Below are 22771 nucleotides of genomic sequence, written 5' to 3'. Positions count from 1 at the left end.
TTTCCAAGATGCTGGAAATATTTTTGAGCTTATGATACCCTTTTTATTATGTCACTGTATATTGATGCTCAGGAAATCATTGGTCTATTTTACCTTTGAAGAAATCTTATATAATTTTGAAATAAGCCTGCAAGTTACTTATTGAAAGAGAGCTGCTGAGTATATAGTTTCATTATGCATATATGCACAATCAATTTTGTAACCAAAAAAAGATGATTTTCAATAGGCTATCATGTGTAAAAGCCCAATAATACCCTTTTTCTATCTCCATCCAGGATATAATGACTCAAAACAATGTGGTACTGCCTAAGAAATCAGTGGAACAGATTAGGTTTATAACATACTCGTAGTAAATGACCATAGTAATCATTTTTATTTGATATTTGATAAATTTATTGATACATTTGTTATATTTTATAAACAAAGATTCCACATTTGGGGGCAAGAACTCACCATTTGACAAAACAACAACAACAACAACCAAAAATCTGGAGAGCAGTTTGGCAGAAGTTAGTCAGAGAACAATATCTCACAAGATTTACCAAAATAGGTATGTGATTTAGACATAAGGGATATTAAGGAAACAATCAAAATGGATAAGGGAAAAGAGAGAGGATCATGAGAAATAAAATGGATAATTTTGATTACATGAAATTAAAAATGTTTTGTGCAAACAAAAATGAATACTGCCAAGATTAGAAAGAAAGCAGGAAACTAGAGTGAAATTCACAGCAGATTTCTCTAATAAAAGCCTTATCTTTCAAATATAGGGACAACCAAGTCAAATTTATAAGCATACAAGTTATTCCCCAATTAGAAAATGGTCAAAGGATATGAAAAGGCAGTTATTTAGAAGAAATCAAAACTGCCTATAATCACATGAAAAATTATATAAGTTAGTATTTATTAGAAAAGTGAAAACTAAAATAACTCTGAGGAACTTATGAGAAAGTATGCTATCCATGTCCAGAAAAAGAACTGTGGGAACAGAAACACAGGAGAAAAATAATATGACTGATGACGTGGTTTGGTAAGTATACGATTGGGAATTTGGCATTAAAAGATCATTATATTGAAAATGTGAATAACATAGAAATAGGTTCTGAATGATACATGTGGATTCTCAGTCAGTGGAATCCCAGTGGATTCTCTAGTCAGCTCCATGAGGAGGGGAGAGAACCATGGAAAAATATTCTAAACAAATCAAAAAGAAAGAAAAAGGTGATAGACATTTCCTGTGTTTAACACTATATGACAGTCTCTCTCTTTCATCCCCTTTCTTTTTACTGTGAAAAGGTATGTTTCATTATTCATTATTCTGTTCAAAGAATGAATATGGAAAAATTGAAAATAAACAGTTGGAAAAAAGCAGATACATCAGAATTCTAATTGCTTATCAATTTTGTTTCCATTTACAATGTAAATATATTTTCTCACTTTGCATACTATGCACTTCATCATAATTTTCATGAGACTCTATGTTTCTATGAACTTGCCATATAATTCATTATGGAATGACAATATTCCAGAATATTTGTATATCATAACTTATTCATAAATTCTTCATTCTTTTATCATCTTTTCTATTATAATGTTTTTCCTTCCTTATTTAAGTAACATTCAAATATATGCTCTTGAATCATCTTTCAGACACCCGTTGAGAGAGTCATTGTACTTTCTTAGAAAGATCCCTGAAGTTAGAAAGCCCTTATTTTGGAAATGGAAGCCTTGAATTTAATTTTTGATTTCACTTTTTTATTTCTGGACATAAATTATTTTATTTCTGTTTCCTCATTTGTAAGTGTGGATAAAAATGCTCATTCTATACCTCACCATATTCTTGTAGGGAGTCTCTTGTTGATTATAAATTAGTCTTGTTATTGTAAGCATATATTATTTTAATAAAATTAATAATGAAAAAATAAAATAACTCTGAGGTAACACTTCACCAATGATAAAAAGGGAAAACAATAAATGCTAGGGGGATTTGAAAAAATTGTCACACTTGATAGTTGTTAACTCATCCCACTACTCTGGAAATAAATTTGGAATTATACCAAAGGTTGATAAAATCATACATATCCTTTGTCCAATAATACCACTACCAAGTCTATATCCCAAAGAGATAAAAGAAAAAGGATCTTTATATAGAAAGAATATTTATTGCCATTCTTTTTATGGTTTCAAAGAATTGGAAACTGAAGCAATGCCTAGTAATTAGAGAATGACTCAACAAGTTGTGGTATATGGTTGTGATGGAATACTCTTGTGATATAAGAAATGACCATAAAATGGTATCAGAAAAACCTGGGATGACTTATATGAACTGATGCAAAGTGAAATAAGGAGAATCAGGAAAATAAATACAGTAAAAACAATATTGTAAAGATGATCAAATGTGAAAGACTTAGCTACTCTGATTAAAACAGTTATTTAAGATATTATGAAAGGATCTGTGATGAAAGAAGCTATATATCTCCAGAAAGAGATCTGACGAACTGTTCAAATAGAAATATATTTTTCCACTTTCTTGATGATTCTTTCTTTAAAATTTTTTTTGTCCCAGGCTAATATTCAAATTTGTTTTGCATAACTTCATGAGTATAACTGTTATCATATTTTTCCTTCTCAGTGGATGGTGAATTATCAGTAGGAGGGAGATAATTTGGAACTACTTTTTTTAAAAATTCAAAATAATAAATTTTAAAATGAAAAATCATTGACCAAAAGTATGTAGATTATTTTCACATCCATTTTATAAAGGTTGGAATGCACATGGATTTGTGGTTATTGACATTTTCTTGATTACTTTTGACAGTAATAATAAGGTCTAAAATTTCTCTAAATATTTGGTAACCATCCTTCTTTCACATATTTTGACAGTAGCTCAATGCCCTAGCATTTTTGTCAACACAACCATGGACCTTTTATTTTTATACTTGCTAACTTCTAGATAGTATCCATCTCTTTTATTTAATGCCATTTCTACAGCCTCATGAAAATCAAATACTCTCACAATTGAGTTGAAATGTAGTAATTCTGTTGTAATTGATCTAAAAAACAGTTCTGTATAGAAAAATCTTACCTGTTTATTATCCTCTTTTCAACTATAATATTAAATGGTCTTCAGTTGATTTTCTTAAGTTTTGTATCTCTCTAAGCTTAAAAACATATTTTCCCAACCACTGTCTCACACTGTATCTTGAAATGATGCAATCTATATAGTTATCCACTATCTTCCTAAAATTTTATAAAGGAGTTTCTTTCTAAATAATTTTTGCCTACTTGGTGCTGAATGGTTGTAGAAAGACATGCACACGTGTATTGTTGGTAGAGCTTTCAATTACTAAATCTATTCAAGAAAGTAATTTCAGAATTATGCAAATAAAAGAGCTAAATGAGATATCTCAAGGGGAAAAAAGATTACTTTGTTTGGTATATGCTCCAAGAAAGTCATTGATAAAAAGAAAGGTTCCAAATACACCTAAAAATTCCTAGTAACACCTTTGTGGCAGTAGAAAACTGGGGAAAAGCTAAAACAATTATACATATATTTAATGGAATTTTATGATTCTGTAAGAAAAATACAATTGTGAATACAGAGAAGCACAGAAAGTTTCATGTGAATTGATATAAATTAAAGTAAGCAAAGTGAAGAAAACAAAATATATAATGACTACAACAAAGTAAACAGAACAAAACTTTTAAAAATGAATATTTCAAAATTAAAAAGAATAAGCATAGTCTCAAAGAAGAGATATAAGAGAACACCTATCCCCCCACCTACTGTGCCAAGGTGACCTGCCCATATGTGTTGAACATTTTATATGTTTTTAAATTTTTTTGAAAGCATTGAAGAATTTTGCTAATTTTTTTCTTCTTTCTCTTGTAGAAGAAAAAAATAACTGTCATATAGACTGGTTCTCTGAGAGGGGAAACAGGGAAAATTTAGTCCATAAAAACCCAAAAGATATCAATAAATAGACATTTTGCAAAAAACCCTCTAGAGTTGTCTTTTGCTTCCATATCTCTCACTTCATGAGAGATCAAGTATTTTCTTGCTAAGATTCTTATTTCTTTTGGTTTCTTCATTATGTTAATTGATTCCAATAAGCCCCTTTAGGAAACTGAGATTGTATTTCTTGATGTTCTTTTTTCTTAAAAATCTGCCTTTGATTAGAGGCAAAAAAGTTTAGGTTACAGCTGAGGCAATTGGATGCTATTATAATATTTATTATTAATTCCATTTCCTAATTTTGTATTAATTTTTGTTAATGTTCTAAGAAAATTGTGATCTGATGAACAAAGGTTCAGAAATTATCCCTATATGTTTGATCATTCATCAGTATTAAAATAGCATCAATTTAATTTGTCCATGTGATTTTTTTGGTATTGTCTATGTCCTATGCTTTCCATCTCTTCTCAAAGATATAATTTGTCATAATTATGTCTTCTATAAATTCTTAGTCTTTGACCTCTTCTATTTTATATTTTGTGGCATGTCTATAAAAGCATACTGTTAGTTATAATGACAAATAGGTGATGCCTAGAGCCATAAAGGAAGTCATTGTCAGCGTTTTCAGAACCAAAGTAACCATACCTATAATAAATAAGGAAGAATAAGTTAAGAAATCAGCAAAGATAATCAATACAAAATATGGAGATATGTTAAATGTTCTGCATCTATGGACCCTTAAATCTCTGCAAAGAAGTGAGAAGACTTATCAGATATCTTCTTTGGGCCATGTTTATTATTTGTAATTTTGCAACATTCCTTTTCAGTTATCTAATTGTGGATGTTTTTTACATCTTCACTTTGTGACTATTCATATGTTTTTCCAAGATTCTGCATATCATAATATTTCTTACAGCACATTAATATCCTTTTACATTAATGTACCATAATTTTTTAGGCATTTTTCAAATGATGAGCATAACATTTTTTTTTTGCTATTTATACATAGCATTTGACTTATGATTTGAGAAATGCATAATATAGAAAATTTCGCTTAAGATTCACAATAACCTCATGGAGTAGGAACTGTATATATTTTTAATTTTTATTGTCACAGAGAGGTTCAGTAACTTGTCCAAAATTATACAGAGAAAGAGATGGAATTTGAACCCAAGTCCTCCAATTAAGAGATCTTCCTTTATTCTACACTACCTCCCAATGCATTTAAAAAACAGAGTTAAAGATGGATTGGTAAAAATCTATCTGTGGTGGAAAAAAATTAAAGTAATATGTATGCTATACATGAGCAATAAAAAATCATTTAATCATCACCTATATAAATGAATGTATATAATATGTGCTTGATAAATGCTTATTGACTTATTGACTAATTTCTATGCTACAGAACAAAAGTATCAAACACAGGCTATGGACCATGGTCATGGTCCTGAGTGCTGCCTGAACCACATCAAAATGTAATTGAGAAATATTTGACAAAGTAAATAAAATACAATAAGGCACAATTAACATCTCATTGTAAAATTAAATAATTTTTGGCCTGCAGGGTTCCTTAAATAAGGTATGATAACCTATATATATCCTTATAGTCAATGGTTTCTATTTTTATGTGTCTGACACTACTGCTCTATAGTACTCCATTGCCTTGAACTTACCTTATTAGTACAGCATCAATTTTTTGTCTAAAACTCTATATGAGTTTGAACCCTTAAGTGATTTGGTATCTAGGAATTAATTTTGAAGACTGTCACTAGTATACTTGTGGAATTAGTGACAATGGTGGGGATGCTCCTATGGTGACTGCTCTCCTTCTATAGCTGTTCTCTTTCTGTGACTGTGATACTTTGGGGAGATATTTCCTTCTGTTTTTGTATCAATGACCACCCCAACCCCACCCAAATGGAAAACCCCCTAGATATAATATTTTGAGAAATCATACAATGAAAATGCCCAATACTACTAGAATTGATGGGCAAAATAAAATAAAAAAAGAATCCAGAAAAAAGTCCAAATTGAACATACCCATTAATGTGATAGCCAAATGCTTCTCAGTTAAAAGACAAAAAATACTGTATCAGGGAAAATAGAGCTCACAGTAAAAATAATATAAGATTATGAAGGAATTCGTGAAAACAAAACAATACATTATATCAAAAAGCCAACTCCAAAGATTTATAATCAAGAATAATTATTTTCTGCAAAAATGAGTATTATCTGAAGGGGAAAATGATAAATGGAGCTTTAATAGAGTAGATGATCTCTAGGTATAATGGTCTGAAAGAATCTTTAAAATGAATGTACACAATATACAAGAAAACATTTAAATATATTTAAATACATCAAATGGTCTAAGTGATGATCATATACTGAATTATAATGGAGTGTGAGAGGGACTGGCCAGCAGCCCTCACACAAGAGGAAAGATAGAAGTTTATCTCTTTGAGGGAACAGAATCTGAAGCCGGAGGGATGGCAAGAGGGAACCAGACACGGAATACGTAAATCGAGCCCACAGACTTTAGCTCCGGCCTTCCATTTCATAGATACATGAGACCGTGAGAAGACCACAACACAACATCGTGGGCATCAGAAATAAGCTTAGAGATCAATAGAGACAAGCCACAGTCCTTAAACCCATGCTTTTAGCACTGACTGTTACGGCTTAATGATAGGGATTAGAGAAACAAAGGTGCTGAGCAAGGCCAGAGGCCAGCTCCAAGAGTTAGAGAAAGAGAGATATTAGTAAGGAAGAGAGATAAGTGGTAAAAGCTGGGCTGGGTCTGTGAGCTCATCTTTTATTGATTTCCACATGCAAAGATACATAATACATATTAATTAAAGACATAGTGGATTATCATTGGTAGAAAGGTAAGTTGTCATAAGATAAGGGCGTAGCCTTTTCACAGCCTGGTGAGAACAAAGAAACCCGATTTCGTGCCTAAACCTGTGGGGGTCAAGGGTCAGTGCCTTACTGGCCATGCACAGGATAGAGAATGTGCTCTCCTAAGACCATCTTTATAGCTTAATTATCTCTCTTGAGTAAACACAGCTGTGGGCTGGTACATGGAGGGATAAGAGTTCTAGTCCTTCAAGAATACGCTCTATTCCTATAAGGAAGAAAGGAATTCAAATTGAGAGCTATGGGTTTGGTATTTTAAGAAAGAAAAAATAAATGGAGGGAAGGTATATGATATTGAAAAAATTAATAAATAGACAAGAAATTAATATAAGAATGAAAGTGAAGAAAGGGTTGAATAGGTACCTCCTTAACTTTATTTTTATGTACTGCTTTCCTTCCTCAAGCCTCATTAGCAAGTGAGATAACCTTATCTTTCTCTTTTTTCATTGACAACTCCTCTAATCAATGTTCAAAATCCAACCAGGTTGGATCAAAATTTTGACATAATCTTTCAGGCTTTTTGATAGCAGCTATGGGATCATATTCAAAAAAGGGGTGCTCTGCTTAAATCCCTCAATATTCTGAGGGGTAAATGGTTTTTGATGTCTTATGATAAATAACACTTCTTAAGGATTAAAGGTTGGTACTTCTCTTAAGGGGAATATGATGGTAACTTGATTATTTCTTGTTTCTTTCTCTTGGGTTTCTACTTGAGCTGTCATGGAATTGGTGAAAGGAGGAATAGTAGGAACTGTAAGAGAGATAGGTTGATTAGAGCGAAAGGTAGTTTCAGGAGTTTGAAAAATAATTTGAGAGATACAATCTTCAATGTTTGCAACTCAAATCTCAATTAAGCTATCTTTCCATTATTTCATCTTAGAGAGAACTAGGTAAATTATTTGGTAAATTTGGTATATTTGAAGGATTCCTATCAGAAAAAAAATACTCCCCAAAATGATAACAGCCTGAGAAAATTGGAAACTGTGAGCTTTACAAGCTTATCAGGGAACACTCTCAGGGAACAGGAATTATTTGAAATAGGTTGGAACCTCCTCCTTCACTACGTGTGCCATGATTTCTAGCATTGAATTACCTATAAAAATTTCCTGCACTTCTACTTTTTGCCTATGTATTCTTGAAAAGTATGGATAGTATAGTAAAAAGTGAGGAACAGAAGATTAACAGGCTAATCAAACTCCTACCTGGCAAGGATTATCAAGGTTAAATGTCAGAGTTTGACAAAGTGAGGAGAGCAGTGTAATAAAAACTTTGTTGAATTTAGAAAAAAGTACATACCTAAACAACCCCGTATCAGAAAAAGAAATTGAACAAGCCATCAAAGAACTCCCTAAGAAAAAATCCCCAGGTCCAGATGGATTCAGAAATGAATTCTATCAAACATTCAAAGAACAACTAATTCCAATATTATACAAAATATTTGACAGAATAAGAAAATGAGTTCAACCAAATTCCTTTTATGACACATTTATGGTTTTGATTCCACAGCTAGACAGGTCAAAAACAGAGAAAGAAAACTATAGACCAATCTCCCTAATGAATATAGATGAAAAAATCTTCAATAAAATACTAGCAAAAAGACTTCAGCAAGTCATCACAAGGGTTATTCACTATGACCAGGTAAGATTCATACTAGGAATTCGAGGATGGTTAGGAAAACCATCCACATAATTGACCATATTAATAAGCAAACTGACAAAAATCACATGATTATCTCAATAGATGCAGAAAAAGCCTTTGACAAAATACAATACTCATTCCTATTGAGAACACTAGAAAGTATATGAATAGAAGGGCCTTTCCAAAATAATAAACAGTATATATCTAAAACCATCAGCAAACATCATCTGCAATGGAGATAAACTAGAAGCTTTCCCAATAAGATCAGGAGTGAAACAAGGATGTCCATGATCACCTCTATTATTTAACATTGTACTAGAAACACTAGCTGTAGTGATAAGAGAAGAAAAAGAAATTGAAGGCATTAAAATAGGGGTACCAAGCTATCACTCTTTGCAGATGATATGATGGTTTACTTAAAGAATCCTAGAGAATCAATCCAAAAAGCTAGTTGAAATAATCAACAACTTTAGCGAAGTTGCAGGATACAAAATAAACCCGCATAAGTCATCATAATTCCTATATATCTCCAACCCATCTCAGCAGGAAGTATTAGAAAGAGAAATTCCATTTAAAATCACCCTAGACAGTATAAAATACTTAGGAATCTATCTGTTGAGACAAACACAGGAACTATATGAACACAACTACAAAACACTCTCCACACAATTAAAACTAGATCTAAACAATTGGGAAAACATTGATTGCTCATGGGTAGGAGCAAATTAAGTTATAAGCTTGGCCATGGAATGAATTAAACTCATGTACCAAGGTACTACTCTACAAGATGAAGTAATCACCCATAACAAAATGTCTGCCTTAATAGGCAGAAATGAAAACCGAAACCTGAGAAGTTCTTAGAACATTCATGGCTCTTGAAGGTGTGGCCTAATGGAGTTGATGCCAAAAATCTTTCTTCTTTAGACTTCCATAATTTACTCTCTGAAGAACAAGTTGTTTCTCTAAACACAATTAAATTTGTTAAGAACCTTCAGAAAGGCTAGATTCTCTGTTCCTTTTTTAGTGGCTGAGAGAGGGAGTTATTTTCACTTGTCATTGTAAAGATGAATTCTGCTAAAAACCATCTTAAAGATGGGGATTTGCCAAGGAGGGTATTTACTTTGACCTAACCAAGCAAGAATATGAAACAAGGACATACAGCAAGGCTGTGTTCTCAGGTACCAACAAAAAGCTGAGGGGTCTGCAGCCCATGACTTGTGCTTTTGTTTTTACTGGCTTTAGGGAAGGAAGATATGTTTCAGAATCCAAGGCCAGATTTCCAGATGAGAAAAAGCTTCAGAGCTTAAAGCACCAGAGGAGCTGGAGTTGAAAGATGTGTGACAATCGTGGGGGGGAGAAAGTTGTGTTGGAGTAAAGAAAACTGCGTCAAGAGACTGATATCCTACTACACTTGTACAAGCAACACAGAGACCAGTCCTAACATGAAGTCCAAAGTCAAGAGATAGGATGAAGAATGAGCAACCAACAAAAGAATCCCATTATAAAGAACAATTATGGTGATAGGAAGGCTCAAGACACAAATCCAAAAGAAAACAATGCCCTCATAAAGTGTGTATAGGCAAATCTACAAAGGAAAATAGTTTGGGCACACGTCCGACAAGAATTTCTGGAGAGATGAAACAGATTCTTTTGTGAAAACTAAAAAAAAAACTTTTAAAGATTGAATAAGAATTATAGAAGAAAATAGGGAAAGAAATGAAAGAAAGATATGGAAATAGAATTTACAACTTAGAATAAGAAGTATAAAACATTGTCCAAGCATCAGACTCTAAAAATTAGAATGGACCAAATAGAAGCAAATGACACTTTTCATACTTTGCACTTGTATGATTATTGCTAAGACATGCATCTATACATTGAGATGTTATATATCTCCTAAATTTATGAGAAAGTCCTTTCTCACCTTAAAGTGCATATAGGTATGAGTTATTATTATTAAATATTATAAAGTTAAAATTATTGATACCCAGAGAGGAGAAATGATTTCTCAAGATAACAAGACGTAAAAATCAGATCTGGAAACTATGGGTGTTTCAACTTAGTGCATTCTCTTTAAAAACACTTTTCCACATGCAAGGGAACCTGCCATCCACCTGTAATATCAAGATAAAATAGTTCCTGTTCTCATGCAACTTGCATTCTACAGTGAGAAAATGGCATGATCACTTTCAAGTTATTCTTAAGTTCGTACATCTCTATCGTACATCTATCTGTCTATCTAAAGAAAAAATGCAAAGTAAGTCCTCTAAGGTGGGGCAGCTTATTGCTGGGGGAAGGGGGGATCAAGACAGGTATCCTGTAAGAGGTGTCACTTGAGTAGCATTTTGAAGGATTTTAAGAGGAGGGGTGACATTTAAGAAATAAAGGAATGTTTGTGACAAGGAGGAAGGGAGATGGGACGGAGTATACAGAGAATATCACAGAAGCCCGTCTAACGACATACAAAAAGATCTGTTTCAGCCTGATTATCATGAGTTTTAAATAAGAAATGGAAGAGTTTATTTTATTCTGTTTTTTAGTATCCTGGATACAATGGCTTTTGGAAGAGGATAGTGATGGATGTGCTGTTTGCATTTTGTCATGTAGTGTCCTATGAAGATATATGTGGGGTTCGGGCCAAATGGTGAAAAGGAAAAAAAGGAGAACTATGAAGTACGATTTCGTTTACTTGCTATGCGCATGTGGGAGCTGTTTGCGATATTGCCATGATATTAGTTTATCAATTTCTGAGAGAGTTGGAGCATAGATAAATGGATACCATTATCAACAGTAGCTTTACGAGTCATTAAAATTGGTAACCCAGACAGATGACGACTAGAAGAAATGTGAAACTGGCTGTCAAAGATTTCCGTTAGGATGCTTGTGAATACTATTTCAGTACAATTAATGTGTTTATCCTTCGTCCAAGTGAAGAGAATTGTGTCCGGAGAATTCCCTCTGGCCTAGTCCAAACTGGTCCCGGAACACTGGGACCAAGAAGGAGAACTATTGTCGATCGTATAGAGTAACCCTATGGACAGTGACCTTCCCAGTACTCACTCCTGACCTGCCATGTGAGTGTTTCCCCTTAACAATGAGCTACGCCAGCTGGCCTCAGACCCTTCCCAAGTGTGTGTTACCTAACTTTGCTTGCCTGGTCCCAGAACTAGGACAGTAAGTGAGGATCTCTTCAAAAGCCCAAATGCACTGTTCTTCATCTGGCTCTTTAGCAAAGGCATCTACTCAAGAAATACAGCAAGAAGCGCTTAAGCTGTCTTTCCCCTGAACCAGGGCCTTTGCTCTTCCAGCTACTAGAGAAAAGGTGTGTTAGCTCAGTGATCCATTGTTCTCAGTCCTCACTCTTGTTTGTCTATCATTGCTGAGGGAGACAGCTAAAGGAGGCTCTTCTAGGGAAGGAGTCAGTGTGTCGCTTTTGTATTACCTGCTCTTTAGATTGTACTCCGACCTGTTAAAGGCCATGTGTGGCAACTGGGGAGTAAATGAGACTCAGTATTGGGCCCATCCCCTTTTAGTGAGGTGGGTCTATCTGAATTGTCTTGATCTAATGAAGAAAGTTCCCATTAAAAACTGGTCATATCTTGGATCTCTTGCTGATCTCCTCTGATCTTTGTGTTGCACCTTGAGTTCATAAACCCCTTTAATCCTCTGTCCTCAGTTTTTCCTTGTTAATCAGGGCAAAAGTGCAGACTAAGAATTTTCCTGTTAACCCTTTATGCCAAGTGAAGGGGAAAAGTGGCTGCAAACTTACAGTGAAATGGTAGGGAAATAAACATCCCTTCAGAACCACAAGATCTTAATGTCCTTTTTATGTTTTCCTCTGGAGGGCCTCCATGAAGTTCACTGAAGAGGGTTGCCTCTATGACAGACAAGTCACTAACCAGGATTTCTCCTTGGTGACTCCTTGGGTGGGTCCATTTGTTGCTAGCCTGGATGAAGTGAGTCACTCATCTATGGAGTGGCATAGATTCTCATTGGCATCATCTACTTCTGGGCTGGGCAAGAAAGGTCTGCCACTGGATTGCTGGTGCGCATGACAGGTAGATGATTTAGCTCAGAGGCTCTTCATAGGAAGTGATGTCTCTGCTCAGTAGGAGAACCAACTGGAATGCCTGGCCTTATCTTGCCACAGAGAGTGCCAGTCTTCTCCATCTTCAGCCTAGGGCTCCTCTGAGTATGACTATACTTTCTTCAGATGCCATATTACTGTAGTCTCATTAGGTCAAGTGCCTGGGCAGCAAGGTCTATAATCCAATGACCAAAGTCTGCTTTGACTCCCTCAGTGGCTAAATTTCAATTATATTATCTTAAAGCTGGTGATAGGAAATATCTGGATTCTCCAGTTTGAAAATCCCTCCTGGTTCACAGTCAGTTTCTTCAGTAACAGAGTTTACGTTTGCTCGAAGGGCGATTCATCAGTGACACTCCCCAGATTTCTGTTGGGTGCTGATGCAAATGACTTGCTGGGAACAAAAGCAGTTGTGCTCTGTGACTGATTTGTTGTCTGCTCATCTTTGCATATTGTTATGAGGAAGAGATACGTTTAGTAGGAAAATGAAGGTGTGCAGAGGACCTGCAGAGAAAGACTCTGGAATGCTGGAAGGAAGGGGAAGCTGGTACTGAGGGGCGGCTGGCTGACTCTCTCTGGATGTAGCCTGGAAGTGTGGCTGCCTGTCTTGAGGCTGCCAATCCTATCCTGCTTGCTGTCCTTGCTGTCCTGTTGCTGTTTCCTTGGGAGAAGAACCCTGTGATCCTGACACTGGCATGACCCAGCTCTCTGCACTGTCAGTAAGCTGAGGTCTGGGCCCATTTGGACCCTGGGCCCTGCCCAATCCTCTAGTAATAACCCAGAGAGGGTTTAGTGCAGGGTATCTAGAACAGGGCCTGGGATTACAGATAAGAGAGGAGGGGGTGGTACGTGTAGTTGATTCACTCTCTGAAGACTCTCCATGAGGAAGTTTAGACCTGGGTTTTGTAGCTAGTGAACTCGTGATGGGGATTCCCCTCACCCTTCACCCTCTCTCCATTTACTATGGCTGAGTAAATCTGTGTGCTGGTCCCAGATCAGGCTCTGACCTGCTCAGGGCTAACTGTTAGTGTCACCAACCCACAGTGTGGAAACCCTGATACTAGCCCAAAGTAATGCATTGATATCCCATCTGATCCTATCTCCAAAAGCTCCCCATTACAATCCGCACTTGAACTATTTAATACTGATGCCTTTTGAGAAAAAGGAATGCATTGGGAGGAGGAGGAAGGGAAAAATTGAATGGAGTAAATTATTGCACATAGAAGAGGTATGAAAAGCTTTTACAGGGGAGAAGGCAATGAGAGAAATAGGGAAGGGAGTGTGTAAACCTTACTGTCATCAGAGTTTTCTCAAAGATGGAAGAACCTCCACACTCAATTGGGTATAGAAATCTGTTTTACCCTGCATGAAAGCAGGAGGGAATTGAATAAAAGATGGGGGGTGGCTTACAGAAAAGAGATAAAAATTGAGATTGTGGGGGTCAGAAAATAAACAGGGGGAAACAGGATGGAGAGTAATACATAGCAAGTAAAATGGTGCAATTTTTTTTACAAGAAGTCTCTCTAATAAAGGCATCATTAAACAAAGACGGATGCCTTGGAAGATGCAATAAGCTTCCTTTACATCTTAAAGAGTTTCTCCTTTACGTTTCTGTTTTTAGTTTTGTTCTTAGCAACCTTCAGTTGTGCTGAAATCTCTAAGGATCACAATGCACACATAATGGGCATAAATACATTCCAAATGCTTCCCTCCTCCCACTCTTTTTGTCCAGAAGAAATGTGATTTTTCCCACTAATTTTTTCTCCAAATAAGTGACTGAAGCAATCCATAATTATTTCAATTACAGAAAATGACTGACCTAATGGTTTATAATTTTAAAAATTACATGATTGAAAAATTAAACTTCTCATTCTGGATAAATGTCAACATTCTTTAGTCTGAGCATGTCCTATTTATTGGTGCTACAGCATTATTTACTTTAGATGTCACTGTTAAAGTGCATATTTTACCAAAATTATATACTTTATTTCACACTAGATTTGGGTTCACGACTTATTTTGCTGAATGCAGAATCAAACCTCTAACTAAGGAGTTTTACAATTATTGGATCATTACTTGGTAGACTAATGTAAGCTTAAAGCCATTGACTAAGAAGTCTGCCCATACGTCTCTCTCTTTCACAATATACATTATAATTTGTTTCCTTTTTCATTTCATTTTATACTTTCAAATGGCATGAGCCATATACAGTCTATACTACGGCAGATGTTCTTCTAGAGATGCCATGTTTTAAAAAAATAATAACTTAGCAGCCAACTTTCTGATGACTTTTTAATATTTTGCCTATCTGAGCCCTTAGACAAAATCAATGGTGATGGGAAGAATCTATTATTGTAAGGTTTTCATCTTAGTATTACTTTACAGAGCTAGTATTTTATCAGCATATCCTTTGAATAGCAAAGTAACTAAAAAAGGAATTCAATATACTTCCATAATGGATAATTTTATACTAAAATGTACAATTTAATGGAAAATTTAACGCTAGGGTCAGAACCAGAAGCAGGAAGATATGGTACTAATCATAGTTCCACTAACTAGATGTGTGACTTTGGAGGTGTCTTTGAATTATGAAATGTTAAAAAGTTCTCTTAGTTTTGGAATCAAATGAACTGTGTTCAAATCCTAGCTCTGTCCCTTTTTATCTGTGTAACAATAAATAAGTCACTTAATCTTTCAAAGTATCAGTTTCTTTGTCTAAAATAAGGGAATTGGTTAGATGGCCTTTAAAGTCCATTATCAGGAGAGAGGTACTAGGTATAGATCTATGACCCCAGGAGGAACATATAATTCCTTCAGAAACCAAAGTGAATCCAAAAATCTATGAGCCAGTGGATATGTTTTCTCTGTCCTTATATTTCTTTAGCCTTTTGTGCTTCTGAATTGGTTTTTTAAAAGCCTAAAAGACTAAATCTTTTTTCAGAAATAGTACTAAAGTTTCTAAAGGACCTGATGAATAATAAAAACAAAACATCCTTTGGGGATTGCCTTTGTTAAGTGAAAATGATGCTCAAAGATAGTCCCTTATGAACAATCAAGGCAGGTACCATTCTGAATAATGAACTCTGCGTGTTCAGGAGAAAGTGTCAGAACACTGACATGTGTTGGTCTTGGCCTCTGAAAATATAATCTTTTGATAATATGGATTTTTCACACTAGCCCATTATTGAGATCTAGGAATGATTATAAATTTATTGCACATTCGGTCATATACCCATGGGTAGAAGTAAAGTTCTGGTTTATATAACTTCCAAACTCTTCATTACCTTTCACAGTCACATGCACACTCTGGCTTGTGGAGAGCTGAGGTTGAACCAGCACATTGCAAGTATATTCACCCTCATCAACTTCTTTTTGCACATCTGAGAGTTTCAAAGTCCCATTGTTCTCAAAAGCCACTTGACGGTGGTTAAAAGGAAGCAGATTCGAATTCTTATACCATTTGATGGAATAGTATGGATAACCAATCACACGGCAGTGAATGTATGTATCCCATCCTGCAATTGCAGTGATATTTTTCATTGGCCGAATACTTGCAGGCCCTGAAGAAACATTAAAAAGATACTTCAAAATAATTAATAATAATTTAATGAAGAAAAACAGACATTCTTTGGCTTATAAATATAAATAAATAAGTTTAATCCTCAGACTTTTCCATAATAATCTTTTAATCTTAGTTGTCATCATTCTCTTCTAGGGGCATACTTGTGAATCCCAGTTCTAATATTTAAAAATTAATTATAGCAATGTTAATTGTGTTATTCCCAACCATTTGTTTTAAAAATGACAGAATTTTTAAAAATTATAATTAAAGGACAACTAATTTAACCAATAAAGCTAAACTGTGCTCTATTGAGCAATCCAATTATATATGAAAATTGGTACAAATATATAAATAGTTTAGCATTGTCTATAAAGTATTATGTAGATGTACATTGTGCTGTGTAGGACTCTAAGGACATGTCAAAATGCAATTTCATGAAGAATCACTATAAATATTAGGAACCAAAGAAGAGTAAGAAAAGAAACAAGAAGAACAAAAATTTTAAAGTAAGAAACAAAAGATCAAAAATAGGCAGAAGAGAAAGATGAAAGATGAAAATCTGATAAAAGAAACAAAATAATTTCTAAAATGAATATGTTCGATGCAATCTCTGGGTAGGAAGGAAAGGGGGGAAAAGGAAAACGGAAAAAGTCAGCTTAATGTGGTATGTCCAGACTTGACTTACATTATAAGCATGTGTGTGTGTGCATGTGTGTGCGTGTGTGTGTGTGTGTCTGTGTGTGTGTGTGTGTGTTTTGAGAGCTGATTTGACAAGCACCTCTTACGTTTATTCGAGCCTGGTAGAGGACGACTCCAGCAGAGTTGTTGGCAGTGCAGCGATAGACTCCACCATCCCGGACCTGAGTGTTAGAAATATTCAGGTAGCTGACCACATTGCCCTCAGAAGTGATAATCTGGCTGACACGGTGACTGCCACCCTTAAGAATTGGATCATCATCTAGAGTCCATGTAATTGTGGGCAGTGGGGTCCCTTTCACATTGCACATAAGGGAAACAGGTTCTCCTGGACTCACCACTTTCTCACTAAAAGCGGAAATAATTTTGGGAGTTCCATCTGTAGGGAGAAAAAGAATGGTGGAAGGAAGGAGCAACATTGTAAATTTTAGACAGTGTATTCATTAGAAGAAAACTTCAGAGCAATGAAATGGTGTCAGTGTTACAAGTTTCAGTGTTTACTATAAAATATGGGCTGTTTTCATATGGTAGCCTGAATTCTATCAACATTCATGGTGCACAAAATAGAGTGTATAGGAGTAGCACTGACCAGGCCTAATGAGTGCTCTTCCAAAAACACAAGAAGAAATATATGGCCTGGACTAGGTGAAAAGAAGACCTACAACTTAATACAATTTAATAATTATAATTTATAACATAAAATGTCTGTTTTAGTTTTTTTGAATTATCAGATTATCACAATGTATTTTACCAGTCTGAAAAAAAATGGGAAACTGACCTTCAAGCACCACTTGAACATAATCTTGAGCAGACATTTTGTCCTTTCTAACAAAGCACTGGTATGCACCACCATCGCTCTTCACCATGTGATCCATTATAAGTTTCTCGTGGTTGATTCCTGTAATCCGCACATTCTTCCCGGGTTTGAGGATTTCACCATTTCGGTACCAGGAGAGTTCCTGTTCCTCAGTTCCAGTAACACTACACGACAATGAAACCTGGCTACCCACACTGCTCTTAACTTTCCTTGGGCTTATTGTGGCTTTTAGTGGCTCTGAAGATTTTGACAAAAAGGAAGACAAGGAAGGTGGGGGGAGCATTTAACTAAACATTATTTCAACAGATTTTTTTCAGTGATCATATCGATATTCCATTCAGAAGTGCATCAAAAATTTAGAATAATAGATTAAAATGATCCCATGATCAGTACCTTTATAAATTGTTGTATATACAAAGAACATTTAAAAACCTTCCTTCCCCCTCTCCATGTTCTCATCATAAGTACTGAGTGATTAGATTTAAGATGGGCTATGGCTTAAATGATTTTTAATTAATAGTAAAGACAACACTGCCAAACCACTGTCCATAAACAATGTATTCTGAGTTGATTTTGCAATGGTGTTGATGGATTTGGATTAGATTCACAAATCTACAAAACAAGTAATTGTTTTGTTTTATTTTCCCCTGAGATTTGAAACAGTTGCAAAAGAAACACTTAGAATCAAAAATACAGATGGTAGTCATGAGACATTCTTTCCTCGTCTAAAACTATCTGGCCTTGATATGGACAGGTCCTGCAAACTAATTCCCCGTAGCACTAAGCATACTTTAATTTACTGAGTCAAGATGTTTATCTAATGAAATTCATGTCACTTCTGGAAAGTTTAAAATAATCTCAAGGTACAAGACACTTGTGTTTTGATGTTTAATTTATATTAATGAATTAGTAAATACTTTACTAAGATATCAGCAAAGAAAAGGGGCTTCCTGAACATGCTATCTTAGAATAGTTAATATGCCATTTGACATTAAGTTTTGGCATTCCAGGATATTGAAAATGTGAAGAAAAAATGTTTGAACTGAACAGTTCTATAGTACTTCCAATCTGAGCAAATGCTAGTTTCTATAAGAACTAACACGATCCATTTTCTTTATAGTATCATCCAAGACAATTAAAACGAGTATGTTTTTTTTAAATGATGTACCCATAACATTAAGTCTTTTTATTCCTTCAGTCTTCCAAATAATTTGCAATGATTTAAATAAAGATTTTTACTCATGCTCTATTGTATGCCCTACAGTCAAGAAGAGGGCCGCTTAATAAAACAGGTTCAAAAGATAGAGCTATCTATAAACAGAAAGTGTTAATTTATATATGGGACAGCAATCTTGATGCAGTGTTAAATGCTATCAGTTGTGCATTATTAGGATAGCCAGGATCAGTAAAAGGACTTTTGGAAAGCGAATCCACAGTATAACAATATTCAGCTAGAGCAAATGTTTTTTAATTCAAATAATTGATATACTTAAAAATTTGGTATCATTGTGTAGAGTGATTCATAAAGTTTGTGTGACTTAGTTAATTGTTATTCTTTTTCTAAGTGTCTGGGAAAATAGTTTTTGAAAGCATAACATATTAATCAAAATGTATATTCCTTCTGATATAGTTAACTCATAGGTACACTATTAGGATGAATTAAATACAGTGGTTTGAGCTTTAGAAGAAATAACCCTTTATTAGTAATGTAAGAAATTGTTTTGGATAGGGGGAAAAAGCCTAGAGAGTTTACTCTGGTTCTTATGTTAAGAGAGCTAACGGACAGCTCCTTGATCTCTCTGAGAGAGATGGACTTTTATCAGCCTCAGCTTCATCATCATCTGGAAAATACACATCTCAATGTATTACCTCAAAGTTATTGGGAAAATCAAGAAATATCTATACGGTATTGTGTCAGGCTTGAAGCACTCTATAAATACTAGCTTTTATATGGACATGAAAAGATATGAGAATGAGATAATTAAATAGCATTATACTTATTTTGTATCTTTAATGAGTAAGAAATGCAGAGGAAGTATTAATATCCACCTAAAGATTTATATGCAATCTAAAGTTTTATAGAATTATCAAAGGCACAAAGTCCCAGTGAAGTTCTAGGGAATATTTTGATTGCGTGTGGGCAATTGATTCATGGATAGCACTTTTAAAATTGCATTTCACCTTTAGTATATGGGAAGGGATAATGTAAAGAAAACATGTGAGGATATTGTAATGCTGTCCAAGAAACTTTCATAACATAACATTTGGACATTGGAAGTGTTCTGATGAGATCTTTACTAATAGCCTACTAGATGAAAAATGAAAACTTTATGACAGTAACAAGCTCCTTAATCATCGCCCTCTTATTTTTACTAGAATTGTGATTTTAATATACTCTTTGCTGTTCCTCTAAAGAAGATATTTCAAAATATGTTGTGATCACTTTTGCCCAGACTTTTCAAAGGTACTTTTACTTTGCTTTTAAGGTTTTTATAAACAATAAAACAATGAAAACAAGTTACCCTCGACTCTAACAATCCCTTTTTCTCAGATGAGCGCACTGCTGATGCAGAGACAAACTGGAGTGCCACTTACGTTTCACATGAAGGTGACCTATCACCTTTGCAGTTCCATATCTGTTTGACACTTCACATACGTAGCTGCCAGAGTCTGAAGGACGAGAGTTCTCAATCAGCAACCCTGTCACTGTCTTCTGAAACCTTCCTACCACCTCTAGGGGCATGTTATCTTTAAGCCAATGGTAATTTGGCTCTGGATGCCCAAATGCTTTACAAGGTAGCTCGACACGCTGCCCTGCCATGGCTTTTCGATGGTCAAACCCATCAAGAACAGATGGAGCTGAGTTTGCTGGATCTAGAAAGTGAATAATGTTTTTTAGATTTAGTGAATTAAGATGACATGTTCCCACCTATATAAGAAAAAAATATATACTCTTCTTCAAATCGTATTGAAGGCATCATATGTTATAAGTCATAAGATCTGTAAAATCAGGGTGGCATGAGATCTGTGCCATCACCATTTTCCATAAGGAGTTACTTTTGCAATAGTTCTAATTTAGAATAAATAGTTTCCTGAACCAGTTACAGTCTCTGTTCTACAAAATGATTTTTTTGACCAAGAAATAGAACAAATAGTATATTAGTATATAAATTCAAAACTGTGGCCAACATTATTTAATGTTCTAAGGAGTTGATATCTTCCATATGAATCCTAACTTTTGAGGCAAGATTATTAAAGTTATTCTTTTGAAAATGACAAAAATAAACCCAAATGACCCTCTTTTGATGAAATCTTACTCATTCAAGGAACTAATTCAGGGAATTCACACTAAAAGGAGTATTCAGAAAACATTTCAACTCAGAAAAGAAGTATGTAGAGACATTTTTACTACTTACCATGAAATAAAAATGATAGGATGATACATCAAATCTCTTATTAAATAAAAGATATTTTGAAAGATTGCTATAAAATGTTCTGATTATAGTCAGTTGCCTTGTACTCTCAATAATGCAATACACTATGAAAGGCCTTAGAAATACAAATCTATGGGAGCATGGTACTTATCTTTGATATAAAGCAAGATACTATGTTATTAAGTAAATAAGAAGGGAATAAAATACGGTGAATTTTGATGTAATAGAGGTGATTTTTGGAATATTCCACATTTAAGAGAATATATAAGAGTACAAGGGCAAGAAAACTCAAGATTATTCAAGGAACAGTGAATAACCTAGTATGGTTGAAACATAGAGTTAGTGGGAAGTATTAGTGGGAAGATAGATTTTATATAAAATGTTGAGATTCTTATCTGCCCTTCTAAAGAATTTGTGAAAATAGGTTGGGGAAACTAATGTTTCTAAGATAGTTGTGTATTTAAAGCATTTACTAAAGAGCTAAGAAGAAACTGAACTGGTTTAAGATTTATATATATATATATATATATATGTATATATATATATATATATATATATATATATAAGATAAACGACTACAACTATACAACTACTGGTAGTACTAAATGAAGAGAGCTAACATTTATAGAATGCCTGCTATGCACCAAGAACTAAGCTAAATGCTTTACAACTCTTGTCCTCATTATAACACTGGGAAGTAGATGGTGTATTATCCCCATTACATAGATAAGGAAATTGAAATGAATAAAAGTTTAAGTGATTTTCCCAGGGTCACACAGCTATTATGTGACCAAGACATAATTCAAACTCAGATCTTCCTGACTCTGGGCCCAGTACTCTATCCAGCTTGCCAATTACCAGACTAATTTCATATGTTTTTCAAGTTTCAACTGTCAATATTAGAAATTGACAAGTTGCTTCTTTCTAACATGTAGTGGTTCTTCCTAAGTAACAGGAGAAGGAAAAATACTGTACTAATGAAGATACCTCTGTATTAACAAATAAAATTTACACCTGCTCAAACATAATAGATTACACTGCTTCTGACAAGGTCAGTTCTGAAACTCTAAAAATCTTATGTGAATATCATCATTAGAAACTAGCCATGAGCACAGTTATGGACTCCTTCTATTGTGCTATCTTGATGGATAGTTTTGTAATAAACTAATGATTATGGCATCTACCATGTGTAATTTAGTTTCTGATGGGAAAAAAACTGTGATCATTTAAAAATGTCTAAGCTTAGACTTTAAAACTCTCTACAATCAGTCAAATGTTTCAGTTCTATTTCAAAGTAATAATATTCATGTATTCAAGTTCTAGTATTACTCATTTTCCCTCAGTCTTTTCACATTCTCTCCTCTCCTCTATGTGTTTGTTCATGGTATCTCTCATATCTGAAATGTGCTACTTTTTAATCACAATTTATTAACATGTTTCTCTTCCTCTAAAGTGTACCCCAGGTACTGTTTTGTTCAGAAAGCTAGAAGTGATTTTTTCCTTCCTCAAAGTTTCTAAAATTTCTCTTTCTAGAATTATTTCTAGAATTATTTTTTCTTTCATAAAAAACACACACAAAAAACCTAAGACCTTAGCAACTGGTCCCATCACTTCCTGGAAAATAGAGGGAGAAAACATGGATTTTATATTTTTCAGCCCTAAGATC

The 22771-nt window shown here is 34.4% G+C and overlaps 1 protein-coding gene across 4 annotated transcripts in view; it reads right to left on the bottom strand.

The window, feature by feature from the left end:
• Window positions 1–22771, bottom strand: part of DSCAM (DS cell adhesion molecule) — an 829709-nt gene that overhangs the window by 456910 nt on the left and 350028 nt on the right. For all 4 annotated transcript variants that reach the window (XM_056825955.1, XM_056825956.1, XM_007493072.2 and 1 more), the window contains 4 exons: window positions 20267–20545; window positions 17633–17908; window positions 16937–17233; window positions 15881–16156 (listed from right to left, as the gene is read on the bottom strand). In XM_056825955.1, coding sequence (XP_056681933.1) covers window positions 15881–16156; window positions 16937–17233; window positions 17633–17908; window positions 20267–20545 — 1128 coding nt within the window. The remainder of the gene's footprint in view (window positions 1–15880; window positions 16157–16936; window positions 17234–17632; window positions 17909–20266; window positions 20546–22771) is intronic.

The sequence above is a fragment of the Monodelphis domestica genome, chromosome 4, assembly GCF_027887165.1.
Source record: "Monodelphis domestica isolate mMonDom1 chromosome 4, mMonDom1.pri, whole genome shotgun sequence".
Taxonomy (NCBI): domain Eukaryota; kingdom Metazoa; phylum Chordata; class Mammalia; order Didelphimorphia; family Didelphidae; genus Monodelphis; species Monodelphis domestica.
The sequence above is the reverse complement of the archived record's forward strand: the minus strand, read 5'-3'. Positions and strand labels throughout refer to the sequence as shown.